The sequence below is a fragment of the Mustela nigripes genome, chromosome 1 (genome assembly GCF_022355385.1).
Source record: "Mustela nigripes isolate SB6536 chromosome 1, MUSNIG.SB6536, whole genome shotgun sequence".
Classification (NCBI taxonomy): domain Eukaryota; kingdom Metazoa; phylum Chordata; class Mammalia; order Carnivora; family Mustelidae; genus Mustela; species Mustela nigripes.
Window position 1 is genome coordinate 132,906,277 of NC_081557.1, and position 26,578 is coordinate 132,932,854.

The window sequence follows — 26,578 nt, forward strand, 5'->3', positions numbered from 1 at the left end:
AGAGACCCGGGACTGAGCCCGGCGCTGGGCTCCCTGCTCCGCGGGGAGTCTACTTCTCCCTCTTACCTCTCCCCTCTCATGCTCTCTCTCTCAAATAAATAAATAAAATATTTAGAGATTTTGGAGAAAGAGAGAGAGACAGCAAAGGAGGGGGAAAGGGGCAGAGGAGAGGGAGAAGCAGACTCCCCACTAAGAAGGAAGCCCGAAGTAGGACTTGATCCCCGGACTCCACAATCATGACCTGAGCCGAAGGCAGTTGCTTAGCTGACTGAGCCACCCAGGCACACCTAAATAAAATCTTTAAGAAAAATATTTTATTTATTTATTTGAGGGTGGAAGAGGAGGGGTGGGAAGGGTGGAGGGGAGGGGCAAAGGCAGAGGGAGAAGCAGACTCCCTGCTGAGCAGGAAGCCCAACTCAGGGTGATTCTAGGACCCCGGCTGGGATCATGATCTGAGCCGAAGGCAGATGCTCAATGGACTAAGCCACCTAGGCACCCCTCTATTTTCACTTCTGACCTCTCTCTGCCTTCCCCTCTTAGGCAAGAAAAATTGTCCTAAAGCCATCTATAATCAAACCACATGTGAAAAAGTCAGGCTCAGAACACATACAAATTACACAGTTTTGGAAATAAATTTCTGTGCTGCTTTTGACTAAAGCCTTAACCTCTGTGAACTTAGAAGAGGTGTATTCTGAAGTCACCTGAAAGATAAAATGAAAGCCAGCTCTGTGTTATATATATTGGGAACACACGGGTTCCTATTACTACTTTAAGCTTAACAACACAGACGAGTTGCACAGCTGTGTGATAACGAGCAGCCATTGAGACAGAAGCTTCAGTGTATCTCCGCAGGCAGGATACACTGAGAGCCGTGTTCTCTGCACAAATAAGAAAGGGCAAAGGGCGGCTCTCAAGGCCAGAACAGATCATCTAAACAATAGAGAGAGAGAGCCGTTTTTTTTAAAAGATAGCCACAAGTCCTCTTGAACAAGTAAACACCTGTCTATTCATGACAGAATAAGTCCCGTGGTTTAAAAAGCATTTCTCAGTATACTTGACTCTTTAAGGAACTTAAGAATGACTGCTCTGGGACAATTCATAGAGAAGCCACTCACCTTGGTTTGGGTTCCTGCCACCCAACATTTTATTGTTACAAAGAGTACAATTAAAATTACTCTTTGACCTTCAAAAAAACCCTGGTCATTCTATATTTCTTTTAACAAGGGGATTCCCCAAACACAGAAAGATCACAAGCATTAGAGGAGCATTTACTTCATCTCTATTTCCTGCTATTTTAAAGACCTGATTTTCTCTTACTCACAGAATTTAAGGTGTACATATTTTCTTCGTTCTGAACAATTAACATGGAAATCAAATCAATCAGTTGAAAGATTTTTAAATGTCCAACAGTCACTGCACAACTACTTACTGAGTATATACTAAGGTACAATGCTAGGCATATACATCAATACAAATTCTGTTAAGCCTGTAACTGCATAGTTGGTTTGTAAGATAAGTGACTGTGTCACCTGATGACATCTTGGAATTCTGTGCAGTAGAAATTCTCTGCATAAAAGTGAAAAACAGTAATACAACAAAAGTGTTATCACTATAGTCTAAAAAGCATTCTATATAACAAGGAGAAGATAAATCCTACAAGGTGGTCTTTGATCTCAGAGGGGTTGAGAATCAAGTTGGAGAATAAACGAAGGAACAAACTATGTCTTAGTAATTCTAGGTGCAATGGGAGTTTAAAAAGTTGAAGAGAGGGCGCCTGGGTGGCTCAGTGGGTTAAGCCGCTGCCTTCGGCTCAGGTCATGGTCTCAGGGTCCTGGGATCGAGTCCCGCATCAGGCTCTCTGCTCGGTGGGGAGCCTGCTTCCTCCTCTCTCTCTCTGTCTGCCTCTCTGCCTACTTGTGATCTCTCTCTGTCAAATAAATAAATAAAATCTTTAAAAAAAAAAAAGTTGAAGAGAGTTCTGGCTAGCGTGACTGCTGAAGACTCTATGAAAGAGGGAATCCTGAAAGATGGTAAGGATGCAGATAAGTAGAGATAGGGAGAGAAGGAATTCAGACTCAGCAGGAATAAAGGGGTAGAAGGGAGACCGTCTTGTTTTTTAATGCCTCAAACACTGTGGTTTGGCTATTTACTAACGGCTACATGCCTCATTTTCCTCCTCTGTAAAGTGTAAAACATAGGTATTAAAATAGAACATATTATCTCAAAGGATTCGTAGGAAAATGACACTAGCTAATTACATATTAGGCACGTGGATCAGTGCCTGGCAGACAAACTAAGGGTGGCTCTGGAGAGGCCAACGGAAACTGCCCAGTATGGAAGTCAGTCAGGGAGACGAAACTGGCTGAGGGGAACAGAATGAAAAAGGGAAAGGAGTTTAAAAAGATACCAAGAACTCTTGACTGGTTTCCAAAAAGGTGCAAATAACCTTTATTGATTGGCTTCTCATGTTCAACTCTGTTCTAGGTGCTCAGAATACAATGTTGAACAAAACTAAGTGACTCTATTTAGAAAAATTATATTCTAAGGTGGGGCTGGCAGAGTCAGGAAGTAAAAGGGTGGGAGGAAGGACCCAGCAGGAAGGTGTCAAGTGCTAGGAAGGGACAGAGTGTGAGTGGGTGACTGGATTCCAGAATGCAGTCAGTCCCAGGTCTGAGGAGGTGATGTTACCGCTGAGGCCCAAGTGACAGTGTGAAGACCTAGAGGGACAGTGAGGTGATGCAAAGGTCACAGGTCTGAATGGGCCTGGCAGGGTCGCCGGGGCATTGTGAACCCTGAGAAAAGAGGTACCGGATACAGTACTTCTTAGCCTTATTTTAATATGGAACCTTTTCTTTTTTTCAGAGAGTATCTCATTTGGATTAACATAATTCAGAAAACACTTCAACTGTGTTAAAACTGAGCACAGAGCTAAGAGTTAGTATATAATGTTCTAGTAGAAACCAAAATGGAGTATTTTTTTGTGGTAGAGGCAACAGAAAAGAAAAATAGTTGTGAGTTTTTGAGGCAAAGTTTTAGCAACTGAGTTTGTTCTCCTCTAAAACGAATTCTTTGTTAAAGTAAAATCGCTGTGGCTAGTTCTCCCAAATGGGACCACTTTTGATAAATGAAGAGCAACAACTCATTAGGAAATTTTAAAAATACTTGATGACAAAGAGATGATCTCCTTTCATGATGGTTTGTACAATTAAAAATAAAAATGCTTAAATGCTTACTCAAAGTAAACTGTGACTAAAACCAGAACTCTTCACAAAAACCCATACTCAGAAGCAGATCTTAACCAGTAAACAATTCATACAAGCCTGCCACACTGAATATAAATACTTCAGTATATATACAGTTCAGCCCAACTCTGCAAAAAAAAAAAAAAAAAAAAAATTACTGATCTGTTTACTCTAGTTTCAACAGTAAGTCATTTACCATTTTAAAATAATATTTATGTGGTTGGTGGGTAAAAACATCTTAAACATATACACACGCATATGGAAGGTAAAATCTTCCAGATGCAACCACCACCAAATCCTAAGAGGTTTTCTTTCTTTTTTGCTTAGCTACTGAATAATCTTGAAAGCATCCTGCCATTGATATATATTCTAGGTTAGTTCTGTCAGTGTATTCCAGAAACTTAGATCTCCAGAGTACAACACTGATTTAAGAGGTAATGTACCTATCTAGCAGCCAAAGAACTTTTCTAATTACTGAAAGTCCTCTTACTCTCTTCTCATATTCACTGATTTCTAACAGTGACTAAAGTCCACAAAATTTCATAGTAAGCAGAATCATTAACATGCTGGCATTTAGGAATCCCTCATATTCAAGAATGTAATGTGTGAATTAATATATAAAAGAGCCCAAGATACACAAACTGAGTTTTTGTATATCAATTCTATTTTTTCTAACTGAATTTTATTATGAAACCAAAGCTGTTGGAGTATAAGTGGGTAACCTGAGCTTATACCTTAAGGAAAATAGATGCCTTTGTAAATATATTAAGTTCTCCTCACATTATCTTTTGGCTTCTCTAAAGAATAAACTTACACACATGTGTGTACTCTACCACTACTTGGTACAGAGCCATCCAGGATGAGGATGTCTGATTCTGATCTGTTCCAGGGGCAGACATTTCAACAGAATCATCATCAGTCACAGCCACCCATGAGATCTCATTTGCTAATTTGCCATACTTGCCTGGGATTGGATGCAATGTTCTGGGTGATCTTCTAAGATACTAGTGAACCCAGTAACAAGACCCTAGGGAAGCCCCCAACCCCTTCAGGCCTCTGCCTCTGATAGGAAATGACAAAGCCCCCCCCCCCACCTACTTATTTCCTGCAAGATGGGAGAAAGACAGGAATAATGAGATAATGTCTGCAGAGTCCAATGCTGCTTTTGTCTTTCCTGTTAGTTACTATCTAACTACTGTCTTGACTTGAGAAACTGCCTAAAGTACAAATAAATCTTTATAAACTTTTCCTTAAGACTTAGGGGTTTCTCTTTTGTTGGTTTGCAGCTGTTTTCTTTGATCAAGAAATAGCAGACATCAGATTTATCTGCGATCAACCTGGGCAATACACCCAGGCTAAGTCACAGGACTCTGTCTTTGCTCAGGCTTATTCCAGAACCCTGGGAAATCCCTTCACTTCTTGGCACTCTCACCTTGAATGCGCAGTGATGACAGTGTCCCCACCTACCTGTTTCTTATAAATCGGGGAGAAAGAGTGGGACAATGAGATCATGTAAAGAGCCGAATGCCTACAGAGTACAAGCTCTCACGAAAACATCCATATAAAAGCTCTTATTGACACATGCTTTTCCTTTTGACAAACATGGGATAACATTTCAAACCAAAGGCCTACTTATACAAGAGAGACAATTAAGAGTATGAAACATTGTAGCGCTGTGGCTTCCTGGCACTCCCTTATGAGAACACATTCTAAGAATGTGAAGGTGGACAAAAACTACAGTGCCAGCCAGTGCCAGTCTGGTTTTCAGAGATAGCTCTGATCTGATTCACCTGGAGACTTGGTACAGCTGCTCAGAGACCATCAGAGACACAACTGCTGTGCTCTTCCTAGGGGGCATTCCCAAATCCTCCGGATTCCCACCACCTCATAGGAGATCTACCATGTAGAGGAATGGGGTGACAGCAGTGGAAGCCGTAAACCTAACTATCAGCCATTGTGAGGCGAGCAGGATACATGAATTTTATCAACTTGCAAACAGGCTTCTTTCTAAGGCATGTTCTCTCCTCACTGCCCCCATCTGAAAGATTTAGTCAAGTTCACATTTGTGACTGTCAAAAGCTTTAAGAAGCTGCTAGTGACCCCGGTCACCTTGGGGAAGAATGCAGCTATCTGAAGAAAGGCACTGGAGGAACTGGATGGGCAGAAGTTCCCCAAACTGCCATCAACCAACGACCAAATAGTGTTGCTGTGAGTTTGAGTATAGCTCACTATCAGTGGCCTTCTTGACCTTGTGGTGGATCCCTGGCATTCATGGCCTTTGTTCCCTGTCTGACTTCTGCTACGCAGACACAGGAGAAATAGAACCTTATCTTCGTGGACTATTTAAAACCTTAGTGCATGACCAACCTTTTTCCGGATTAAAATGAGGACAATGCTAAACATACAAACAGAATAAAACAACTAGTATGCCACTGATTAAGAAAACTGAGGTAACTGACATTTATAGTTAAGATTTTGATAAAACAAGGCAGGCAAAAACACTATTTCTACTTATAAGTCATATGTAATCAATCTGTTTACTGGCACTTAACAAATATGACAAAACAACCAGAGAAATTATATATATAAGTGGCACTGAATTTGCTATCATAATCACAAATTCACAGTGAAATATAAATGAAAGTAAAAGATTCATTTGACAACAGTTTACCAGTTCCTACAAGTTCAAGGATGCCATAATTTGTAGTCATGGCGTCCCTAACAGGGACATTCAATCTTTGGCAAATCATATGGATTATTATGATGGAAAAAATAGCTGTCCTTTCATTTTTAATTCAGAATGCAAATGAGGGATCCCATAATATACCAGAGGAGAAACGTGTTCCAAACTGGAAGAGTGAATTCTTCAAGTGTGTGTGATTTAGCAAAAGGAAAATTCTTGGAGACAAAAGGGAAACCATACAATAGTGGCTTATTGGACTGGCATAGAGATAAAAATCTGCAGTCTGTATTGCCATTTATCTTTGGTGCCACAGTGTCTAACTTTGGGTACAGTTTTCCATAGATATCCACAAAGCTAGCATGACTTCTCCATTACTTTTTTAAGAAATGGCAGGAGGTGCCGGATTCTTTAGTAGTAACACTCATAAAATGTTTTACTCCATTAAATTAATAACTATAATAGATAAGAGAAAATATTTCTTTTACTTGAGTTAAGCTCTTAAAACTGCATATATTAAGAGAATTTCAAAGATCAGAAAATACTACTGTTTCTACTTAAGATGATAAAACGTAGGACAACCCAATACCTTTGACAGTCTAGTCTTTGTTCAGTAGGAGAGATATTACACAGACAAGTGTTTTTCTTCCTGGTAAGCAAGATTTGGTACCATTTCCTAGTAAGAGGGACCAAACAGTATCGAGCAACAAACTTCCACTTTTTCAATCTAACCGTTAGCTTCTTTGTGGCAAGAGAATACTTCATTTCCTAGCAGCCAAATAAAAGAAAACCTTTTAGAGGGGAGAAGAACATTTTCTCCCAAGAAGAGGGGAGAAAAACATTTTCTCAGACAGGTTGACTCACTCAACTTTCAGCAGAAGCCCATTATCGCAACATTACTATACAAACTCTTCTCCTTTATTCTACTTATATATTCATTTGAGCTTTTTCCAATAAAGATTTGAGAAGAAGCCAGATTTAAATATAGAATCCATGCAATCAACATTTAGAAAGTAGCTAATGAAACAAGAGCTTGCTAACAGAAGCTCCTCCATACATCTTGCCAAAAGCAAACATGGCAATGCTCATGTCTAATGTGTTAGTACATCCCCAAATGGGCAATTTTTCATAGAATGAAAAGTACCTAAATTCTAAGGTCTTCTCATTTTTTTCTCCAGGAGAATTTCCTTCTTTTCTCCCTGAGCAATATTTGGATTCTAGGAGACTCTGAAGTAGGATTTCAGAGTTTATTTCAGAGATGCAGGAATTGGCTTGACCTTTGCTGAATGGTACTTGCTTTTGAGCTCTTCATAAAATGCGTATGTGCTAGTCATCAATAATATGGGCCAAACACCTATCTGATAGATTTCTTTTGAAGGCTTTCATGTACTTTTGTAGAGGTCATCTTATTTATCCTTGTAGATTTTCTATTTAAAGACTTCCAATGGCTGCCACATCATCACTGTGACATAAGGAAAGACAAGTCCTTATTATCTGCAAACAGAAAAACTGAGACGGAGGATCCATGTAGTCTACCTAGAGATTAGGGTTAGTCAGGGGACAGAACTGGCACATCATTTCTTCACTAGATCTCGCATGTCCTCACCCGTATGCATGACACAAAGACATTTACGTGTCTCTCTCCCTTCCCCTCCATTTACATATATGTAAAGACTTACTTTTTAATTGTTAATGTAGAGATTTCAAAAACATAAGGTGTATACTTAATACCCAAGCCCCTCCAGTTACTACAGTCCTGATCTGAGGTACTGAGATACGTGGTTCGTTGGTAAGAGCATGGATCTGGAGTCGGGCATTGGGATCTCCGTGGAGGGGCTAGAGGGACCCTGAGCAGATTCCTTCCGGGAACCCTCAGCTGTCAGTGAGCCAGCGATAGCTCTCGGGAGTGAATCAAATGAGGTAAGGCGCGTGATTGCTTAGCACGACTCTACGTGGTAGCTAACGCCCCAGCCATCAAAATTATCAAGAGCCCGGCGTGGATTTTGGGGAGTGTCTGACGAAGAGTCTTCAACTGCTTAACGCAGAAGAGAAAGTACTGATCTTGGTAACGGTAAAATAGCTAAGGGAGAATCGCTGGTAAAGCTGCCGCGATGAGACTCTGAACCCTGACGGAAGGAAACACGAGAAGACGGAGGAACCTACCCTGGGTTGTGGATTAGTGGGCGCACTAGGGTGGGGGTGTGGGGGGCGGGCAAGCGGGTGGGGAGGCGAGGGGGTGCGGCTGTCACTCACGCGGGGGTGACGCCCTTGGGCAGGCCTAGGGCGTTGACCGCCACCGGGGGCGGCTGCGAGGGCAGCAGGGCGCTGAGGAAGGCCGCGGGCGTCTGGCTGTGGCCGAAGCGGGCGGTGGGCGAGGTGCACAGGGCGGCCGGGGCCGCGCTGGGGAGCGGTGGTGGCGGCGGCGGCAGCGGGAACACGTCGGGCACCGGGAAGGCCGTCGTGGGGCTGAAGACCGGGGGCGGCGGCGGCGGGGGCGACGGCGAGGACTGGCACCACGGAGCCTCCGCCTCAGCGGCGCCGAAGGACTGCGCGAAGGACGGCGCCGGCGCGCGGCCGAACTGCTTCAGCGTCGGGGACATGGGCGACGGGAGGCTGGAGGAGCTGGGGCTGGAGGCCGGCGTGCCATGGCCCGACGCGGGGCCGAGGTTCTGGGCTGCGATGAACTGCTTCGGGCGCGCGTAGTTGAAGGAGCCGGACGACTGCATGGCGGGCGCGGAGCGGGGGGCGAGCGCGCTCATGGGCTCCGGGCAGGCGGGCGACGCGCAGGCCGCGAGCTCGGGGAAGGCGGGCGGCGGCGGGAAGGGCGGCGAGGGGGGCGCGCTGCGCGGGGCGCCGGCGGGCGGGGGGTGCCGCGTGCCCGCCTCCTGCTCCAGGCGGATCTGGTTCTGGAGTTGCTGGATTTTCAGAGGGTCCCTGCGGGGGGGGGAGAGAGAGAGAGAGAAAAGCGACACCTTCAGAGAGGGAGGTAGAAGGACTGCTCTCAGCCGGCCGTGAGGGGAACCTGTGGACGGACTCTTGGACGTTCGCCAGCTCCAGACCCTTCCCCGCTCCGAATAACGCACAAGTCATTTAGCCTGAAGTGTGAAGTGTGTCCCCGTTAGGAATTCCGGACAAAGCGCTAAGCAAATTAAGTATAATCGGTTATCTCAAGGTCTAATTTGAGTCCTACCTAAGATGATCCAAAATCAGTTTACAAAATCCGCTGATGGAAATTTTGTCTGACTTCCAGGAGCCATATTTCATTTTAACAGAACCAGAAATATGAAGAGAAAAACTTTTGACATGAGTTCTCAGTCCTTTCATTTGTGGTCAAATTTTTGGAAGAGAATTCTATCATAAGGAGAAAGTTAAAAGAAAAGACAAGTTATCTTTGGAACATTTGGGTTAGTGGCAATTTGCCTACCTTAGTGCTGTCAACTGTGCAATCAGTAAATACCACAGAGTGATTTAGGGGAGAATAATTTCTGCATTTGTTGCCTATAAAAACGTATATAGAATTTACTGTCACCAAAATTTTAGCAGTAAATCCTGAAGTGCCATTTATACAAATCTTAATACACACTGATATTTTGCACCATGTCTAAAATACACAAATGACACCTATCTTTAATAAGATAGTGTTCAATAAGCAATACCAAATTATCTTATAATTAACAATAAGCAATACCAAAAGTGTTCAATAAGCAATACCAAATTATCTTATAATTAACAATGCAGCTTTAGGGGCGCCTGGGTGGCTCCGTGGGTTAAAGCCTCTGCCTTCGGCTCAGGTCATGATCCCAGGGTCCTGGGATGGAGTCCTGCATTGGGCTCTCTGCTCAGCAGGGAGCCTACTTCCTCCTCTCTCACTCTCTGCCTGCCTCTCTGCCTACTTGTGATCTGTCAAAAAAATAAATAAAATCTTTAAAAAAAAAAAACAAAACAATGCAGCTTTAATTCCCCAATTATTTTCCACCGAGAAGAGATAGTTTGAATTTTAATTTTTACAAAAGTTTGTAAGCAGCTAGCAATTAGCTAAAGTCCAACTCTGTTTTACTCTGTCAAGCTTTCCAGGTTAGCTGAATTTTACATCCAAGATGATTTTCCTTTATTCAGTGACCAATGGCTGTCAAAAGAAACTTCAACAGAAGGTGGCACTATAGCAAGCAGCTAGAACAGCCATGAATAGGCAAAGCCATATTCCTAACTTTAAGCCTTTTAAAACTAAAAAACAACCCCCCCCCCAAATCTCCTTATCCACAGTATTTAATTTTTAAAATCAAGCTTTTAGAAACAAAGCAACAAAAGGAATTGAAAATGCTGATCAAAGTAAAAAAATAAAAAATAAAGACATAGTTCTCTTAGCAAAGTATCATTAGATATAGGAACATCTTGTCTTCCATTTCCTTCTATAATTATCCAGTGAGCTAATTAGACTTAAATCCACAAAAAGAACAAGAAATGCTTTCATGGGAACTGAAAAGTATAAATTAGATGGTTCTGTTATGTATATAAAGTATATAGATGGCTCTGTATGCTTCATCTGTGCAGAGCATCAAAGATTTCAACAACAAAGAACTTTGTGGGGTCAATCCTATGGAACTCAATTGGAGCCTTCTAAAAGCAGCCATGCCACTGCTAGAATTCACCAGATGCTGATGTACCAGATGTCAGTGCGGTTTGGGTACACTGTCCAGCACATGTGCTCCTGCATGCATGTATTTAGAACTGGCCCAGGAATAGAACTCATAAAAACCACCCAATAGCTCTAAAACCCATCATCTAGCACTCTCACCCTGCATCCCCGAATGCTCCTTTCTGATCTTCCTGCCTGTTCTATCACCTTATTTCCTACCTATACATCCTAGTCCTCGAATGTTCCTCATGAACATCAGGGAACCTGTGTACCTGGGTTGGGAGTGGTAGCCCTCCTCAGAAACACTGCTCCTGTGGTCTGGCCAGCTGGGCTCACCATGGCCTCAGCTGTGTTGTAAGGTATTTTGAGCTTGGCCTGGTGTCTGCAAAGAGCTGTGTTTAGTGGCTCTGGCAAGGCTGCTTCAGACTTACATCATTCCCTATATGTGGTGTGAGGACTCCTCTCCACCAAGATTAGGGAGTGGCTCCTGAGAAGACAGTCTTCAAAGAAGCCAGGGCAGGCAAGCCCAGACCACCACTATATTCTAACTCTCCGGGGGTCAGGCCTACTCATCTGGCCATTAAGAACCACGACCAAGTTTGTTAACCTCTGAGGGCTTAAAGCTGCTGAGATGCTACTTTTCATAATAAGTGATAGTTCAAGAAAGTCTTAAGTAGCATTTCATAAGAAATGAACAGGTATTCTAGTGATTTAGTTACTAGTAGATATTGCAGTGAAGAACTTTGCTAGGATTTTACGCCCCCATTTTGCACTGGGTGAAGAATGAAATATGCAGAGAACTGGAGAGTGAGAAGGGAGAGTAAAACGGTTATTCCGAATCATGAAGTATCTGGCTTGGCTTCTGGCAAATCATAGTATTTTAAAGAATACTTGAGTTAAATGGATCTGACACCTGGATTCTGAGATGATGAAATGCACAATTCTAAGTCATTTTCTCTGTCCTCATTAAGTTATTTTTATAAACTTTGATTTTCACAGAGATAAAGAGGGAAGGAAAGGTACCAGAAAAAGCCTTTGGAAATTACTTAAATGTTATAAAAATTCATCACTTTTCTGGTGTCCCCATTTTTTCCTGCTGTCTTTTTTCTGAAAATGAAACTACATTGAACCTCTTGGAAGTACTGTGTCAAGGCTGAAAAGTTAAGAGGTCTGGACAGCTCTAGTCACAAGGAGAACTTGACCGGTGTACTAAAAGTCTCTCATTCTGCACAACTACTCCATCAACCACCCGCCTCCCCCCAGCCTTTTTCCCTCCTACCACAACTCCAATTCAAAAGTCTAAGAAATTTCCTACTCCTATCCCTCCTTCAATTCAAAAATCTTTGATATTTAAGGAAATGAGATGTCTGGACTTCTGTTATGCACCCATCACAGCCCATTAACAAATGGGGAAACTTCAGGTAACATACTCAAGGTCACAGAGCATGTTACCTGTGGAGCCAGGTTAGATCTTTAACCACACCAGGCATGTCAACATTGAAGAACCCCCACCTCCAATGTGATTAAAAAAAAAAAAAAAAATTCTGTGGTTATCTTCCCTTCTAAGAACTTTCTCCACTCATGCCTCCAAACAGCCACAGCATGAGGGCCTTAAGGATCGGAATCATCAAAGTTTTAAATTTTTACACATGTAAGAATATGTTTAAGAATATCTGACTTCAAACTTGATTCTTCTTAGGGTAAAACAGTGCAAAGATGAGCAAATCTTCGCAGCTCAGAAAGTGAATATGTAAATACTAACTCAGTGGATTCCCCTCTTGCGTTCCAGAAAATCACAACTTCCCTCTCCCACCCCAAGGGTTTGGAAGCAGATTTTATCTAGAAGAGTTTTACAGACATTTGGATGGGGCAGAGATTTAGATCTGACAGGGATAAATAGAGAGAGATGCAGAACCCAGTTCACTTTCCAACTCAGTAATCTCTCTTGCTACTAGATTAAAGCAGCCTTGGGAAAATGTAACCAGCCAAGTAACTGTGTGGTACAGAAGAAAAAGGCTGGAGTCAAGTCTGATGGCACTGACTGGGAACCCAACTCCACCAGCTACTAACTGCAGGGTCACTGTGAGGATTCAGGGGGCACCGTGCCTGGTGCACAGCACGAGCTCAAGAAACATTACACGGCAGGAGAGAACCACCACATCAGTTTGTGTTACTGTACAAAACGGACTCTAAGAAAAAATGGAGATAATGTTCTACTTACTGCAAGGGGATTTTCCTTTTTATCTGTTCCCACCGCAAGTGGTGGTCCTTCTTGTACTCATAAAGCCACAGCAGGGGCAGGAGATAAAAGGCAGCACGAGTCATGCACCTGGCACTGGACTGACTTATTTTCAGCAATCCTGGGAGGTTGGTATTTTCATCCTCATTTAAAAAATTCTCCATAGATTAGTGAAGTCAAGTAATTTGTCTAAGGGAAGAACCTGGATGTGAAGGGCTGGTTGGCTCGAAAGCCTTGCACTACATCATTCTCTCCAAAGTGCTCAATAACAAGAAAAAAAAGGTTTATTAAAATGTTAGCTTATTATTACTACATATCACTTTTTCTCTGGGGAACTGTAGCCCAAGCTCAAAATAAATCATGTGAAAGTAAACTTCTGGAAAACAACTTTTATGTAAATTGGAAATTCCCAGTCTGTCTCTCTGGAACAATGTCTGGATTGTAAGAAGCAATTTATCCTCTGCTCGTATTAATAAAGATCGAGTATTTATAATTGTCTGGAGAAACTCTTGGGATCTTGAAGCTGGAAAACATTTGTGCTTTCAGAATAAATATGCTTTTGATTTATGTTTTCTTTCATTTTTTTTATTGTGTGATACAGAAGCCATTGTTTTGGGGGTATAGCTCAGTGGTAGAGCATTTGACTGCAGAAGCCATTGTTTGATGAAGAGGTGAAGGACCGCGCCCCCTGAACCAAGAGCTCTGCTGGTCCTGCTGTTTATAGGCACTTTGAAGGCAAAGGCAATGACCTCTAGCATCCTCATAACACTAACCCGATGCCCTCAGAACACACAATTGAACGGCACGTTGGCAGACGTACACTGTCAGTGACAGAGACCCAGTTCATTTCTGGCTGCGATTTCTATACCTCAGTCCATCAGGTGCATTCGGGAGGGGAGGCCTACGATAGGAGGGCCCCATACTGGACTGGGGAATTGTAAGCATTTTCAAATGAAGGTAGGTAAGTGAGTTAGGGAATAAACCGGGTGTTCCCACAACACTGGCTGGGATTAGCTCAGTATCAGATGTATGAGAAAACTCAATATATTAACTCGGAACATATAAAATAGAATATAAAACTACTCCAAGGCCTTCAGTTCAGGGAGCACTGCAGTTCCAGCTACTTTATTACATTCGCACTTCAACTTCTTGTTTTTGCTTCTATTACTCAGACTTTATGTCTTCGTATCATATAAACTAGGTACGCTTGGTGAGGGTAATATCTAACAACTTGCTTTGTTTAGCACTAACTTATTCCTGCCCCCTTGGTGAAAGGTACATAAATCACAATCTTGAGAACAATCATTTACACAATAAAAATGAGTTAATATAAGCCAAATGAGGATGTACTACACTGGGTTCTAGGGAGGTGGTAAGTCCAAAAATAGCTAAGAACTTAAATACATTCCCCCCAAGGTTGGGGGAGAGGGCTGGGATAAAAGATTTGGATTTTTTACAAAGTACCATCAACAAGAGAATGTGAAAATCAAATTAAAATTGACACTGCTTGGGGATGTGTGTTTAACATTCATTGCAAAATGACATAGGTTTCTTTAGAAAAACCACATTCTTTGATCTTTAATTTATTCTGAGCCTTTTGTAAATCATCCCGACTCTCTAGATAGGGCCAGGATGGAACATTATTAATTACATAGGAGGGTTCAGGGAAGAAGTGACCTGAGTGAAATCAGCACACGACTTGAGTCTCTCTTAGAAAAGACTTGTCCTTTCCACTTAGAATAAGAACTGCCTTTGGCTCTGCTACAGAAAAACAGGAGCTCTTTATGTCTTCATATATAAAGCTGATGTCTATTTGAAGTCATTCTATGTACCATGAGAAAGAGAGGGAGCGACAGCTGACCAAATCATAATCCTCCTGGGAACGTCTCCAGAATATCAAAGGATGGCTGCATCTCTCACATAGCTCAGGAAATACGGACTGAGAGGCTGGGCTGGTGTGCTCCTGAGGGCCGACATTGACCTGAGCTGTGCCTCAGACCAGGAATCCTGCAGCTGGCTTCCTGGATGCAGAGGATTCTCCTTTAGGAGGTTTGTGGGGGTGCAACTCTCTGTGGGGTACATAAATGGTCGTCTGGCTCTGTGAAGGCTGTAGAATGAGTCCAAAGCATTTCCAGTCCTACCAAAAGGATTGTACCCTTTGATGCTGATGGTGTTTCTCAGTCCTAAGGAATAAGCCTGATGAATCCGAATGAGGTGGAATTTGGTGTCCCAGCCTCAGCCTTTTTTAAGGGAGGAATGTGAGGTCAGGCTCTAAAAGCATCAATTCCACATCACAGTTAAATGCCTTAAATAATTTTCATTTCTGTTACTGCATAGCCTAGTGGAAACAGCAGGAAGATATTAACTGCCGAATCTTAGAAAAACTGTGTGAATACGGCAGACTGAACAGAAATTAATGTGGACTGTTCCCAATGGAAAATGTTTGGGATTACTTCTTCACCTAGACAAAATACACTTTTGAAGAGAAATCTGCTTTCTAGCCTTTTCTGTCAATACCTGAGGCAACACCCATGATCTCATTTCTAATTGAAACATCAAAAAAAGCTCCCTGTGAGACAGATGCTGAGGAACTTCCAGGTCTTAAGCATTTAAATTTCTCCGAGATTTTAAAAAATTGGGGGACTAAAAGGTGGACAAATACTTAACTTTAGGTCTTATAATGAGATGAAGATTCATGGCATATTTTAGGGTTTCATGATAAACTTTTCCTCAAATTTCCACTTAATCATTGGGAGGCTTGTGCCATCCCTTCTGTGTCATTTCCGTTTTAGTTTATGTTTGCTGAACCGAATGCATCTAAAACAACGGTGCGCATTTTGTACTTGCAAGAATGTGTTACCACTAGAGGCAAAGTGCCTTATCTTTCCAAAGAGCTAACCATCATCTGCTCACCAAGTGGCTGTATTCTATACCTATTCACCAACGGCCTTGATATACTCGGAGAACAAAACAGCAATTCTGTCACTTCTCTACCCCTTCCATGTTTTATCTTCAGTGTCTCCTTGTGCTCACATGTAAGAAGCTCAGTAAGTACTTGCTGGATTTAATTAAAATCCTGAGAGTTCTCTACTGTACAGAACTAGCTGTTCCATCAGGCGATGCGGCACTTGGACACACACACGGCTGCGTTGTTCTGAGGGAGCAGAGAGAGCGTCCGGATACAGCCTCTATCACACAGGCTGTTTACACGTAAGAGCACAGAGTCAACCGGAGAAATGTTCAAATAGTTCAACTCCAATTCAGCCACCAGCTGTTTATGACTTTGGGTAATTGGCTTATCCTATCAGGGGCCCAGTTTCTCAGCTTGAAAGTGGGAATTTATAATGTAGTATCTGTAAGGTCCTAATCAACTTTCAGATTTTATTATCCTTCCTCTTTGGTCCAGTAACACTCAAACATGGAAAAACTGACAGTAAAAGGAACTCATAAACAACTAACCAAGTCCAAGCCTCATCTTTATTCATATATATCTATCGTTCCTATGCATAAGCTGTTTTCACATCCATGAAACTGTTTTGAAAAACAAATATGTTATTTCCTGGTAAACAGAAATAGATTTTGAAGGCATTAGAGAAGGAAACGAAAATCATTCCACAAATGACTCTTATCTCATCAAAGGAAGGATACTCTTACTCTGTAAACAATCATCACCTCACCAGTTAACATTAATGGCATTTTTTTTTCTTAATGCAGATATATTCTACAGATCAATCCTGTCCATAAGTCAAGAAAAATAGCTTTGGGGTTTTGTGTGTCTCAGAACAGCTCCCGTGGGAATTGGGTTGGATGCGTTTCTGCTAGAAGGTTCTCCCTTACAGAAACGTGAACCGGTTCGTTCAGGGGCTCAGGAGCACTCAGCATTCTGTTAATAGACCTTTAACCTCTTTCCACCAGAACACCTTTTTGTCCCTTGGCCAGATTTTGTAAACCTCCTAAAAATTAAGGTGTTTCCTTGACCATAAATCCGGTTACCTCTTGCTCTGGATCTGTAAGCTGGGAGTGTCAGTCCAGTCTCTGTCCTCACTCTCGCTCCCTCTGCACAGACTACATAAGCACTCACCCTCTCCTTCTCGAAGCACTCTTCTCCCTGCCATCATCCTCACTGCCACCACTGTCCTTATTCTCCTGCCTTTGATACTGTACCCTTTCCTCAAAGCTTCTTCTCTCACCTCCTGTGGGTGTCCCCCCAACTTGAGAACTTCCTGATCACCCCCTAATCTGTCTCTGACCCAGAGCCCAATCCCAAATTCAGTTCTGCTGCCCAGTTCATGGAACATAAACCCATCACACCTAACACAGGGTGCCCCTCTCCCCTAATTTCCTCCCCCTAATAACACATGATAATTCAAAGAGTCCCGCAATTTGGCCCCAAGCAGTCCTAACTTCTCCTAGCTCGATCTCCAGATTTTCATCCTCCCAAATTAGTCTCATTGCCCCCCAAACTCATGTTGGGTTTTCCTTCTTAGGCTTCTTGCATGTCCTACCCTCTTTGGGAAGGCCCACCCCTACCGATTCCTCTTCATCCACCGAGACGGTCTTCAACCTTTTGTGCCCCTTTCAACAGCTATCTTTCCTTGAAGTCCTGGTAATATCTAGCAGTTCTTCCTCCCTCCTGCAAGCCGCACCGGTCCTCCTCAAGGCTGGGACAGTACTATCAGGGCTTGGCAGTGACATCCTCCACCCATACCCATGAACCAGATCTTCTAGAACCAGGTGTGGGTTCTCTGTGCTCTCCTGGTGATTACTGCAATGTTCGGCTGGCCAGGCATCGTTTTAGGCGAAATATGGGAAAGGTGACACCACCAGAGCTCTTATAAGGATGACTGGACTTAGTTCTGGTTTTTAGTATCCAAAATATGAAACTCCCATCCCCCAAAAGGGAGTGTTTGTGAAGCTGGTAGCACAGTTCCCAATTTGGCATCTGTGCCGCACTCCCACCAGGTTCCAGGCAGCGGAAGCCTGTACCAGTGCCCATTTTCCATTTTATTTGGTTATCGGTCAGTAGCGCCTCGAGTTTATGTTTACCTTGAGGAAAAGTGTCTCAGGATATTTTCAGAACTTGGTGAGAACTTTAGTCATCTCTAGGCATTCCTTTTCTTTAGAAGGGCCTGTTCTGCCCATTGCTGTCATGTTCTTTTTCAAAGCATAGATTGTATCCTGAGATAATGAAGCCGGTCCCCATACAGAAAGAGGAAATGGCTCTCTGTGTGTCCACTGTGTAGCAGGTCACAAAGACCTAACAGCGGGGTGTGAGCAAAACTCACAACTGTGTGGGGCAGCTGTGCTAGGGCTGGAATCGGAGGCACTGATGATGTCTGCCCGCAATTTCGCGCTGATACCCAGACTCATTTTTCAAATGTTGTGGAAGCACTGCCAGGAGTTGCAACTGGCTGATACGAAGTTAAAGAATGTGTAGGTGGAGGTCATGCTTTTTTCCTGGAAGGAGAATGAGGCCATTGGTTGGTGACACCATGGTAAGCATTCATAAAAGCAAGTGATGACTCACTAGCTGGTGGAGAACTGGATGAGTTCCTTCTTCTTCTTCTTCTTCTTTAAGATTTATTTATTTTAGAGAGAGAGCAAGAATGGGAGGGGCAGAAGGAGAGGGCGAAAGAATCTCAAGCCGACTTTACACGGATCACAGAGCCCTATGTGGGGCTTGATCTCATGACTCTGGGGTCATGACCTGAGCCAAAATGAAGAGGTGAATGCTTAACTGACTGAGCCACCCAGGCGCCCTGGGGTGAGTTCTTCTTAAAATCAGCTTCCTGAAACTGCAAGAGGCGTGGACATCTGCTTTTATTATCTACCATTCTTCCCTTCGTGTTGTACAAAGCAGTTAGTTCATCCCTTCTGTTACAGACCAGCTTCTACTCTATTCCTTGTGGGTCAGCCAGCCATAATCCCCAACCCGTGGTCACAGGGTGAGCATGTGACCCAGGTCTAGCCAGTCATTGCTGGCTTCACCAAATCATTCCAGGAAGAATATATGATCCAGGTCAGGCTGGGCCAATCAGGATTTTTCAGACTTAAGACGAGAGGGAAATGTGTCCCTTTGTCCTTTGACAGATAACTAAAAGGACAGAATCCCTCCGAAGTGCTGGCTGCCATGGAAGAGTCTACAGAAAGGAACCCCGTACATACAAAGAAGCCACTTTGGGGAGAAAAGCCAAGAGAGGTAAAAATGGGACGCTATCAATTTTAGCACCTAGATCCAGAGAGGCCACAGATCAGTTTTATCTGTGAATCCCATGTACAAAATAACTGCTCCTCTCTGCCATTTTTTGGGGGGGGGGGGGCGCTTAAGTTAGTTCAAATACTCTCTAACACTTTGAAAGAAGTAACCTTAGAGACCAACCAGTCCAATTTCCTTATTTTATAGACATGGAAATAGAAACAGAGAGAGGTTAACCAACACAGGGTATGCAGCTGGTCAGTGCCAAAGGCCTAACGACAGCTTCTTGCTGGTAAGAATAATATTAAAAATTAATAGGCCACCTGGGTGGCTCAGTCGGTTAAGTGACCAACTCTCGATTTCGGCTCAGGTCGTGATCTCAGGGTTGTGAGATCGAGCTGTGCATCCGGCTCCTGGCTCAGCAGAGTCTTCTTGAGATTCCCTCCTCCTCCCGCTGCCCCCTCCACTCTCTCTCTCTCTCAGATAAATAAAATCTTCAAAAAAATTGATAGCACTTCCTGAAATTGAGCCATCAATAAGTAATGAATACATATCTTGTTCATAAAATTGTGAAAGAAGCCATCAGTAGGTCTGAAAACAAATGGCTTTTGAAAATGTTGATCTCTGGAGAGTGAGAATAGAATGAAGTGGAGGAAGTCTTATTTTTGAATTTCATGGTCTCCTATGCTGGGACTTTGACTAATTTTTTAACCTTGTGCAGAAAAAAATATGTTTAAAATCTATAAAATTCTATAAGACATATAAATTATAAACATATTAATTCTTAAGACACATAACATTCCCGGAGCTTCTATTTTAAAGGTCACACAGTAAAAGACAACACAGTGCTCTTGTCTTAATAACTAAATATTCCCAGAAGAACATCTATTCTGGGTACCTGAAATCCCCAGGGGAGGCCCTCCTCCAAAGACTTTACTCAGGACTCCTGGGTGGCTCAGTTGGTTAAGTGTCTGTCTTGGGCTCAAGTCATGATCCCAGGATCCTGGGATCCAGTTCCATGTTGAGCTGCCTGCTCAGTGGGAAGTCTGCCTCTCTTTTTCCTTCTGCCCCTCCCCCCACTAGCACTCTATTAAATAAAATCTTTTAAAAAAAGAAAAAAAAACCCTCAAAACAAATACTTTAATTAATCGTGACTACTACTACTGCCACACCAGCAGCTTCGCCACCACCACTACTACTACAGATCACAGAGAACACTTACTAAGCACTTGCTACGTACCAGACACAGTTAGGAGTACTTAACCTATACCAACTATACTGAATCTTTATAAAAACCTAAGGAGAGAAAGCCTCTTTCATTATCTCCGTTTTGCATAGGAGGAAACTGAGGCACAGGGTTAAAAAGTAAGTTGCTGAAAGGTACATGGCTGGAAAGTAGTGGCGATGCACTTAAAGGGAGATGTCTGATAACTATTATGTTATGGTTATGTCTCTCAAGGCAGCAGGACTTATCTAGTACTTCCTGGTGCACTAGGATTCCTTCAGCCAGCTGACCTTTCTAACGCAGTTCCGCCCAAGCTTTCACTCCCGTCCCTTTGTTTCTTTGTTACCGGGGGATATCAACATTGTAATGGAGTTCGAAACAGCTACACAGAGAGACAACTTGGCTATGTCCTGGAGACGGTCCACATGTACAGTTTTAGGCGGGGAATGCTTTATGTTTCACATGCTGTACTTTGCAAATTTTTTATTTCTTGGGAAAACTGCCACCAGGCTATTCTCTGGCAGAAGTGATCATGCCACTACTGGGTATTTATTCCAAAGATACAGATGTAGTGAAAAGAAGGGCCATGTGTACCCCAAGGTTCATAGCAGCAATGGCCAGTCACCAAACTGTGGAAAGAACCAAGATGCCCTTCAACGGATGAATGGATAAAGAAGATATGGTCCATATATACAATGGAGTATTATGCCTCCATCAGAAAGGATGAATATCCAACTTCTGTATCAACATGGATGGGACTGGAGGACATTATGCTGAGTGAAGTAAGTCAAGCAGAGAGAGTCAAGTATCATATGGTTTCGCTTACTTGTGGAGCATAAGGAATCACATGGAGGACATGGGGAGATGGAGAGGACAAGTGAGTTGGGGGAAATTGGAGGGGGAGATGAACCATGAGAGACTGTGGACTCTGAGAAACAAACTGAGGGTTTTGGAGGGGAGAAGGGTGGGAGATTGGGTGAGCCTGGTGGTGGGTATTAAGGAGGGCACGTATTGCATAGAGCACTGGGTGTGGTGCAAAAACAATTCTGAAACACTGAAAATAAATTAAAAAAAAAAAAAAAAAAAAAGAAGAAGAAGAATAAGAAGTGACCACACCACAAATTGTTAGTTTTGACTAAGACAGGTCTGAGTTTCTTCTTCTGTGAAATAGAAAATCAGACTATTTTTCAATAGTTCCTTAAAATATGTTTTAAAGTTCTTCCAAGCTATAAAATCCACAATCTAGTCTCTCAAGATTGGACATGTGAATATTAATTTGTTGTGTTATTGCATCTTTTGAGAGATTGTACCACTTAAATATGCTGGAATTTTAAAAAATGGTTATCTTCCAAACAACACTAATTTTATAAAGATGACTTTTTTTAGATTTCTATTAACACAGGCCTATCGCTGAAGAGGTCAACATTTCTGAATAAAGGATAAAGTGCCAATAACATTTTCTATATATTTCAGTCTCACAAGGGTAAATAAGTGAGAGGAATGCACAGCTGGACCTGAGTACTCAAAGAGTAATTGGTTTTCTCTTAAAGGCTGCCCACTGCTAGTTTACGTGTTAATGACCAAGATATAAGGCATTGCCTGATCACCAGGCACCAATTCCAACCACTCATCCAGAGGTTCTTAAAAAAACTCAAAAATGCATGTTGGCAAGCTCAAGAGATATAGCTTAGCAGCGTGCACCAAGAAACTTGTGACCAGGGGAAAGGACTGTTAAATTTTAAATGGCTTTGACCTTTCTTAGCTTATGACCAACTGACCTTGACATTCCTCAGAAGCCAAAGGATGAGCTGCGGTAATGGCAGCGCTTGCTGACTGACCTTCCCACTCTCGAGGCAGAGCCAGTCCTTCCAGCAGTAAATGAAGTTGATCAAAACGTGTCTCGGGAAGAACCATGAGGCTCCCTCCCTGAGAAATGACTAAAACCACTAAATAATTCTTAGATAAAATGGCCTAGTTACTTAATGTAATTACTCTTTAAAAAATTAAAGAAATGTATCACAGCTACATGAAGGTTCCACATGGTTATATTTGCCCATATATGGTCAAGAGGCATTTTTCCACCGTTCTGTTGAATGGAGTGTTCTATAATATGGTATTTATGACCTCTCTATATGATAAAAACCCTGCAACATCTTGAAATACTTTTCGAAAGAAGAAAACTTTATAGTAGAGTCACCCATAGTATTGAGCTTGTTTTACTGCACTTCATTCATCTTTTCTAAAACATGTAAATAATGAAGTTTGCTGCATACAGTGCTGGGTTTTACAATTACAAAATTTTATATTAGGTGGCCCTCCCTTTAGGGAAGTCGTATATATACCTGGATGTGATTATTCTTTTTAAAATTCAAAACAAATAATGAAAAAGCTACTTGAGTATAAATATCTGTAAAATGATGTTAACAGGAGATTCATAGAATGATAGATGTAATGCGACCAGTAAACAAAAGCATTATCTGTAATCTCAGAAGCACATAGAGTTCATATCAGAGAACCAAAATTAGTGTGAAAGGAAACAGGATCATCTTGTACAACAGAATGAAAGGTCAATCTATTGAGGTAACCCAGAGGAGACCACTGACAGAGCTTGAATTAGTAACTAGGTATTTTGCTTTTCGCTTCTCAAGTGAAGACACCACGTTACAAACTTTTTTCATAAAGGCTTTCACTAACGATTAAACCAAAAAGTCATTTCTAACAAGAGGACAGATAAATAGTCCAAAGAACAAAGGAAAAGATGTGCTGTAAATCAGTCAGGTTCCAACACGGACTCCTTCTTCTCAGAAAGTGACGGAGTGAGCCCTTGCTTAGAAATAACGCAGAGCTGTCTGTACAACAGTTTTATGTCCTGACAATTCTAACACACGTGTGTGTGTATGTGTGCATATAACCCTATATCTGACTAGATATTGTCAGCACGATGCTCATTTTCAAGTTTAAATATGATAGTTATTGTCTAAGGACAACAGTCCTATATAAAAATTACACTTTCACTCCTAACTTGACCTTCCATGTATGATCTTCTGTCCTGATGGTGGCGACCAGTAAACAAAAGCATTATCTGTAATCTCAGAAGCACATAGAGTTCATATCAGAGAACCAAAATTAGTGTGAATATTTGTTGTTAATTCCTTTTAAATAAGTTGGGATTAATGTAATAAGTATAGAACATCAGAATTATGAATTTACTAGTGATTTTTTTTTTTCTGGCTGTGGACATTTCTTGGTCTCTAAAATAAGAGTAAATGAGGGGTGCCTGGGTGGCTGAGTCCAGTTGCTGTCTGCCTGTGGCTCAGGTCATGATCCCAGGGTCCTGGGATGGAGTCCCACATCGGGCTCCCTGCTCAGTGGGGAGTCTGCTTCTCCCTCTCTCTCTGCCCTTCTCCCTGTTTGTGTGTTCCCTTTCTCACTATCTCAAATAAGTAGATAATTAAAAAAAAAAAAAAAAAAGATCCACAGAATTTACAAAAATATCAAAATGAGCCAGAGGACATTAATCCTTTATGGTATCTTTGTCTCTCTCACATACACACACACACACACACACACAAACACATACACAAATATTCCTTTAAAGAGCATTATGCTATCATCTTTTAAAAATCATTACTCTAGGGCGCCTGGGTGGCTCAGTGGGTTAAGCCGCTGCCTTCGGCTCAGGTCATGATCTCAGGGTCCTGGGATTGAGTCCCGCATCGGGCTCTCTGCTCAGCGGGGAGCCTGCTTCCTCCTCTCTCTCTCTGCCTGCCTCTCTGCCTACTTGTGATCTCTCTCTGTCAAATAAATAAATAAAATCTAAAAAAAAAAAAAATCATTACTCTAGGGGCCCCTGGGTGGCTTGGTGGGCTGGGCCTCTGCCTTCAGCTCGGGCCATGATCCCAGGGTCCTGGGATCCAGCCCACCAGAGTCAGGGGCTCTCTGCTCAGCAGGGAGCCTGCTTCCTCTCTCTCTTTCTCTCTCTGTGTGTGTGTCTGCCTCTCTGCCTACTCGTGATCTCTATCTGTCAAATAAATAAATAAATAAATCTTAAAAAAAAATTATTACTCTGTTGCCATATGATAGACTTCTGGAAGAGGAGAAGCCTTGTCTGTATCCTCCCCTTTTGGTGGGTAAAGGAGGTGATTCTGGGCAGGCTTGGATCAGCCCTTCCTTTTCTCCTCTCCTTAGGACATGCTGCTTGCAAGAAGAGTGCTTTCTCCTCCCTCTTGGAAGATGGGGGTCTGCCCCTGTGAACTATGGAAGCTAGCTACCTGTGAATGGGCAAGTACCCCGGCTTAACCACGGGGTCAAGTATGAACACCCTCACCTGGCTCAGCCACCCATCTCTTTTCTCCTCTGGTTCTCCCCAGTACAAATCTGAGGCTTGGATCTCTCTTTCTGACTCATTATTCCTCAAATGGTCCCAAACTTGAAAAGAGAGAAGGGATGGCAACCCTCTAATATAAATCATTTATGCACTTCAATAGTCTGAAAGAACCTTAGACATATGGGCTCCCCTGTTGCTTAGTGTATTTTCAAACCATGAGTCATCACTGCTTCAGCACTTACCTAGAGAGGCTGGCCCCAGCTCTGGTACAGGACAGAGAAGGTGTGGTGACCTCAGACTGACTCAGTGTAACGAAATAAAAGCATTCGATGGATGCCCCCCTCTCAGCAATCCCTCCTTTCCGAGGGATGTGGATGAGCTCCTGTGCATCATGCTTCCTTAAGGAACTGTGGTAATTGCAAATTCATCCATAACCTTTCATTTCCAGTGAAGTTTTAGTACCCGCACCTTCTCCTGAAGATAGAAAGCTTGTCTTTATAGCCCCTTTTCATTCAGCTGATGTAATACTCAGTTTAAATTTACCCTAACAAATGGCCTGTGACAGTTTCTTACCCATAACAAAATACTGCCATTAAGTTTTGATTATGAAATTGGTTGGAAAAACAAGACACAGGCATAATCTTTTTGGCCAACAGAATTTAACTTTTTTGGCTTAGAGATAAAGCATAAGAATAATGATGGCTTCTGAAAATCAGTAGAGTAGTCTTAACAAAACCTTTTCTTTTCAAAAGTGAGCTTGTAATTATAACCAGTAACTGCAGACCTTTCTATAAAATATTCCTTTATACTTCTTTTGGAATTAAATTCTTTATATTAAAGTGCATATGATAAAAATGCAAAAACAAATCCTACTTGATTTCCATGTGCCAAGAAAAAAACATTTGATCCACAACCCATACCTTATGTGAAAAGTAACTTATATCAATCTTCAAGTTGATTATGAACCTAAACTATAAAATTACAAGAAGAAAATGGGAAAATCTCTGTGACCATATGTAAGGCAAAGATTTCTTAGGTGTGACACCAAAAGTATGTTCCATAAAAGAAAAAAAAAAAAAAAAAACCTGCTAAATTGGGCTTCATTCAAATTAAAAACTCATGCCCTTCAAAAAGCAAAAGATACAAAAAGGATACCAGGAAAAGTATGTCTTTATTCCATACTTGCTTCCTCCCAATCCAATTTCTGGTCCCAGCATCAACTGAATACGATTAACCATTCTTTGTGTTCCCTCCCAAGGCAGGCCATACATAGAAAGCATATCGGTATATACTATATGGTAGTTATGTCGTTTTTTATAACAAGATTTTTTTTTAAACACAAAACTTTAATATTCAGCACATTTACTAGATTATTCAGTTAGTCCCATACTGTTGACAGCATTTGTGGGTCACGCACAAATAGTTGAGACCAAATTCTTTGGAAGTAATTAGTTTTGAAGTTTCCTTGAGCAAATGTGGAAAGAGAACAGATTAAAAAAAATTTAATTTGTTTGCCTCAGTTAAAACAAACACAAAAATCTTTCCTAAATTATCAGTCTCTCTGTGTATTATTTAGCCATACTTCATATTTTAGCTATGTCAGCTGTTGTATCCTGGGGGAGAAATGTTGTCATCTGGGGCCTGATCCTAAACTATTATTTGAAGTACATAGAAACCAGTTTCTTCAGTTGTTTCCATTTCTTTGGGTACTGGTGTTTTCAGTAACGAAATTCTCTTCTAAAGAAAAATGAGCATCTCTTGAGTCACTTTGATAATTAGAGGAAGTATTTGCTTAGGCTGAACTAAAAACATTTTTCACACTACACAGCCCAATTCACTTCCTAAATGACTCATGTAATACCCAAGTGAACAAGAAGAGGACTCCCACCTCGTTCAAATTCCTTTTCCTGTTTTATTTCTTCACGGCATTTACCATCAAATTACTACAGTTATGTATCTTTTTTTATACTTAACCGCCTAAATGCCCAGCCCTTCAGCCCACCCCTACTCCAGCCCTGGGAGGTCAGTGCCTT

General features: G+C 42.0%; 2 protein-coding genes across 5 annotated transcripts in view; one reads left to right on the forward strand and one right to left on the reverse strand.

The window, feature by feature from the left end:
- The window catches only part of CBR4 (carbonyl reductase 4), a 136,728-nt gene that overhangs the window by 100,780 nt on the left and 9,370 nt on the right, over positions 1-26,578 (forward strand). The gene's annotated exons all lie outside the window — the stretch shown is intronic.
- Positions 1-26,578, reverse strand: part of PALLD (palladin, cytoskeletal associated protein) — a 388,884-nt gene that overhangs the window by 31,585 nt on the left and 330,721 nt on the right. The window contains exon 1 of one of the 3 annotated variants that reach the window (XM_059374198.1): positions 8,176-8,774. The exons of 1 other annotated variant lie outside the window; for it this stretch is intronic. In XM_059374198.1, coding sequence (XP_059230181.1) covers positions 8,176-8,681 — 506 coding nt within the window. In that variant the 5' untranslated portion in view covers positions 8,682-8,774. Of the gene's footprint in view, positions 1-8,175; positions 8,775-26,578 lie in introns of those variants that run through there. One more of the 3 variants, XM_059374197.1, reaches the window with a different exon arrangement.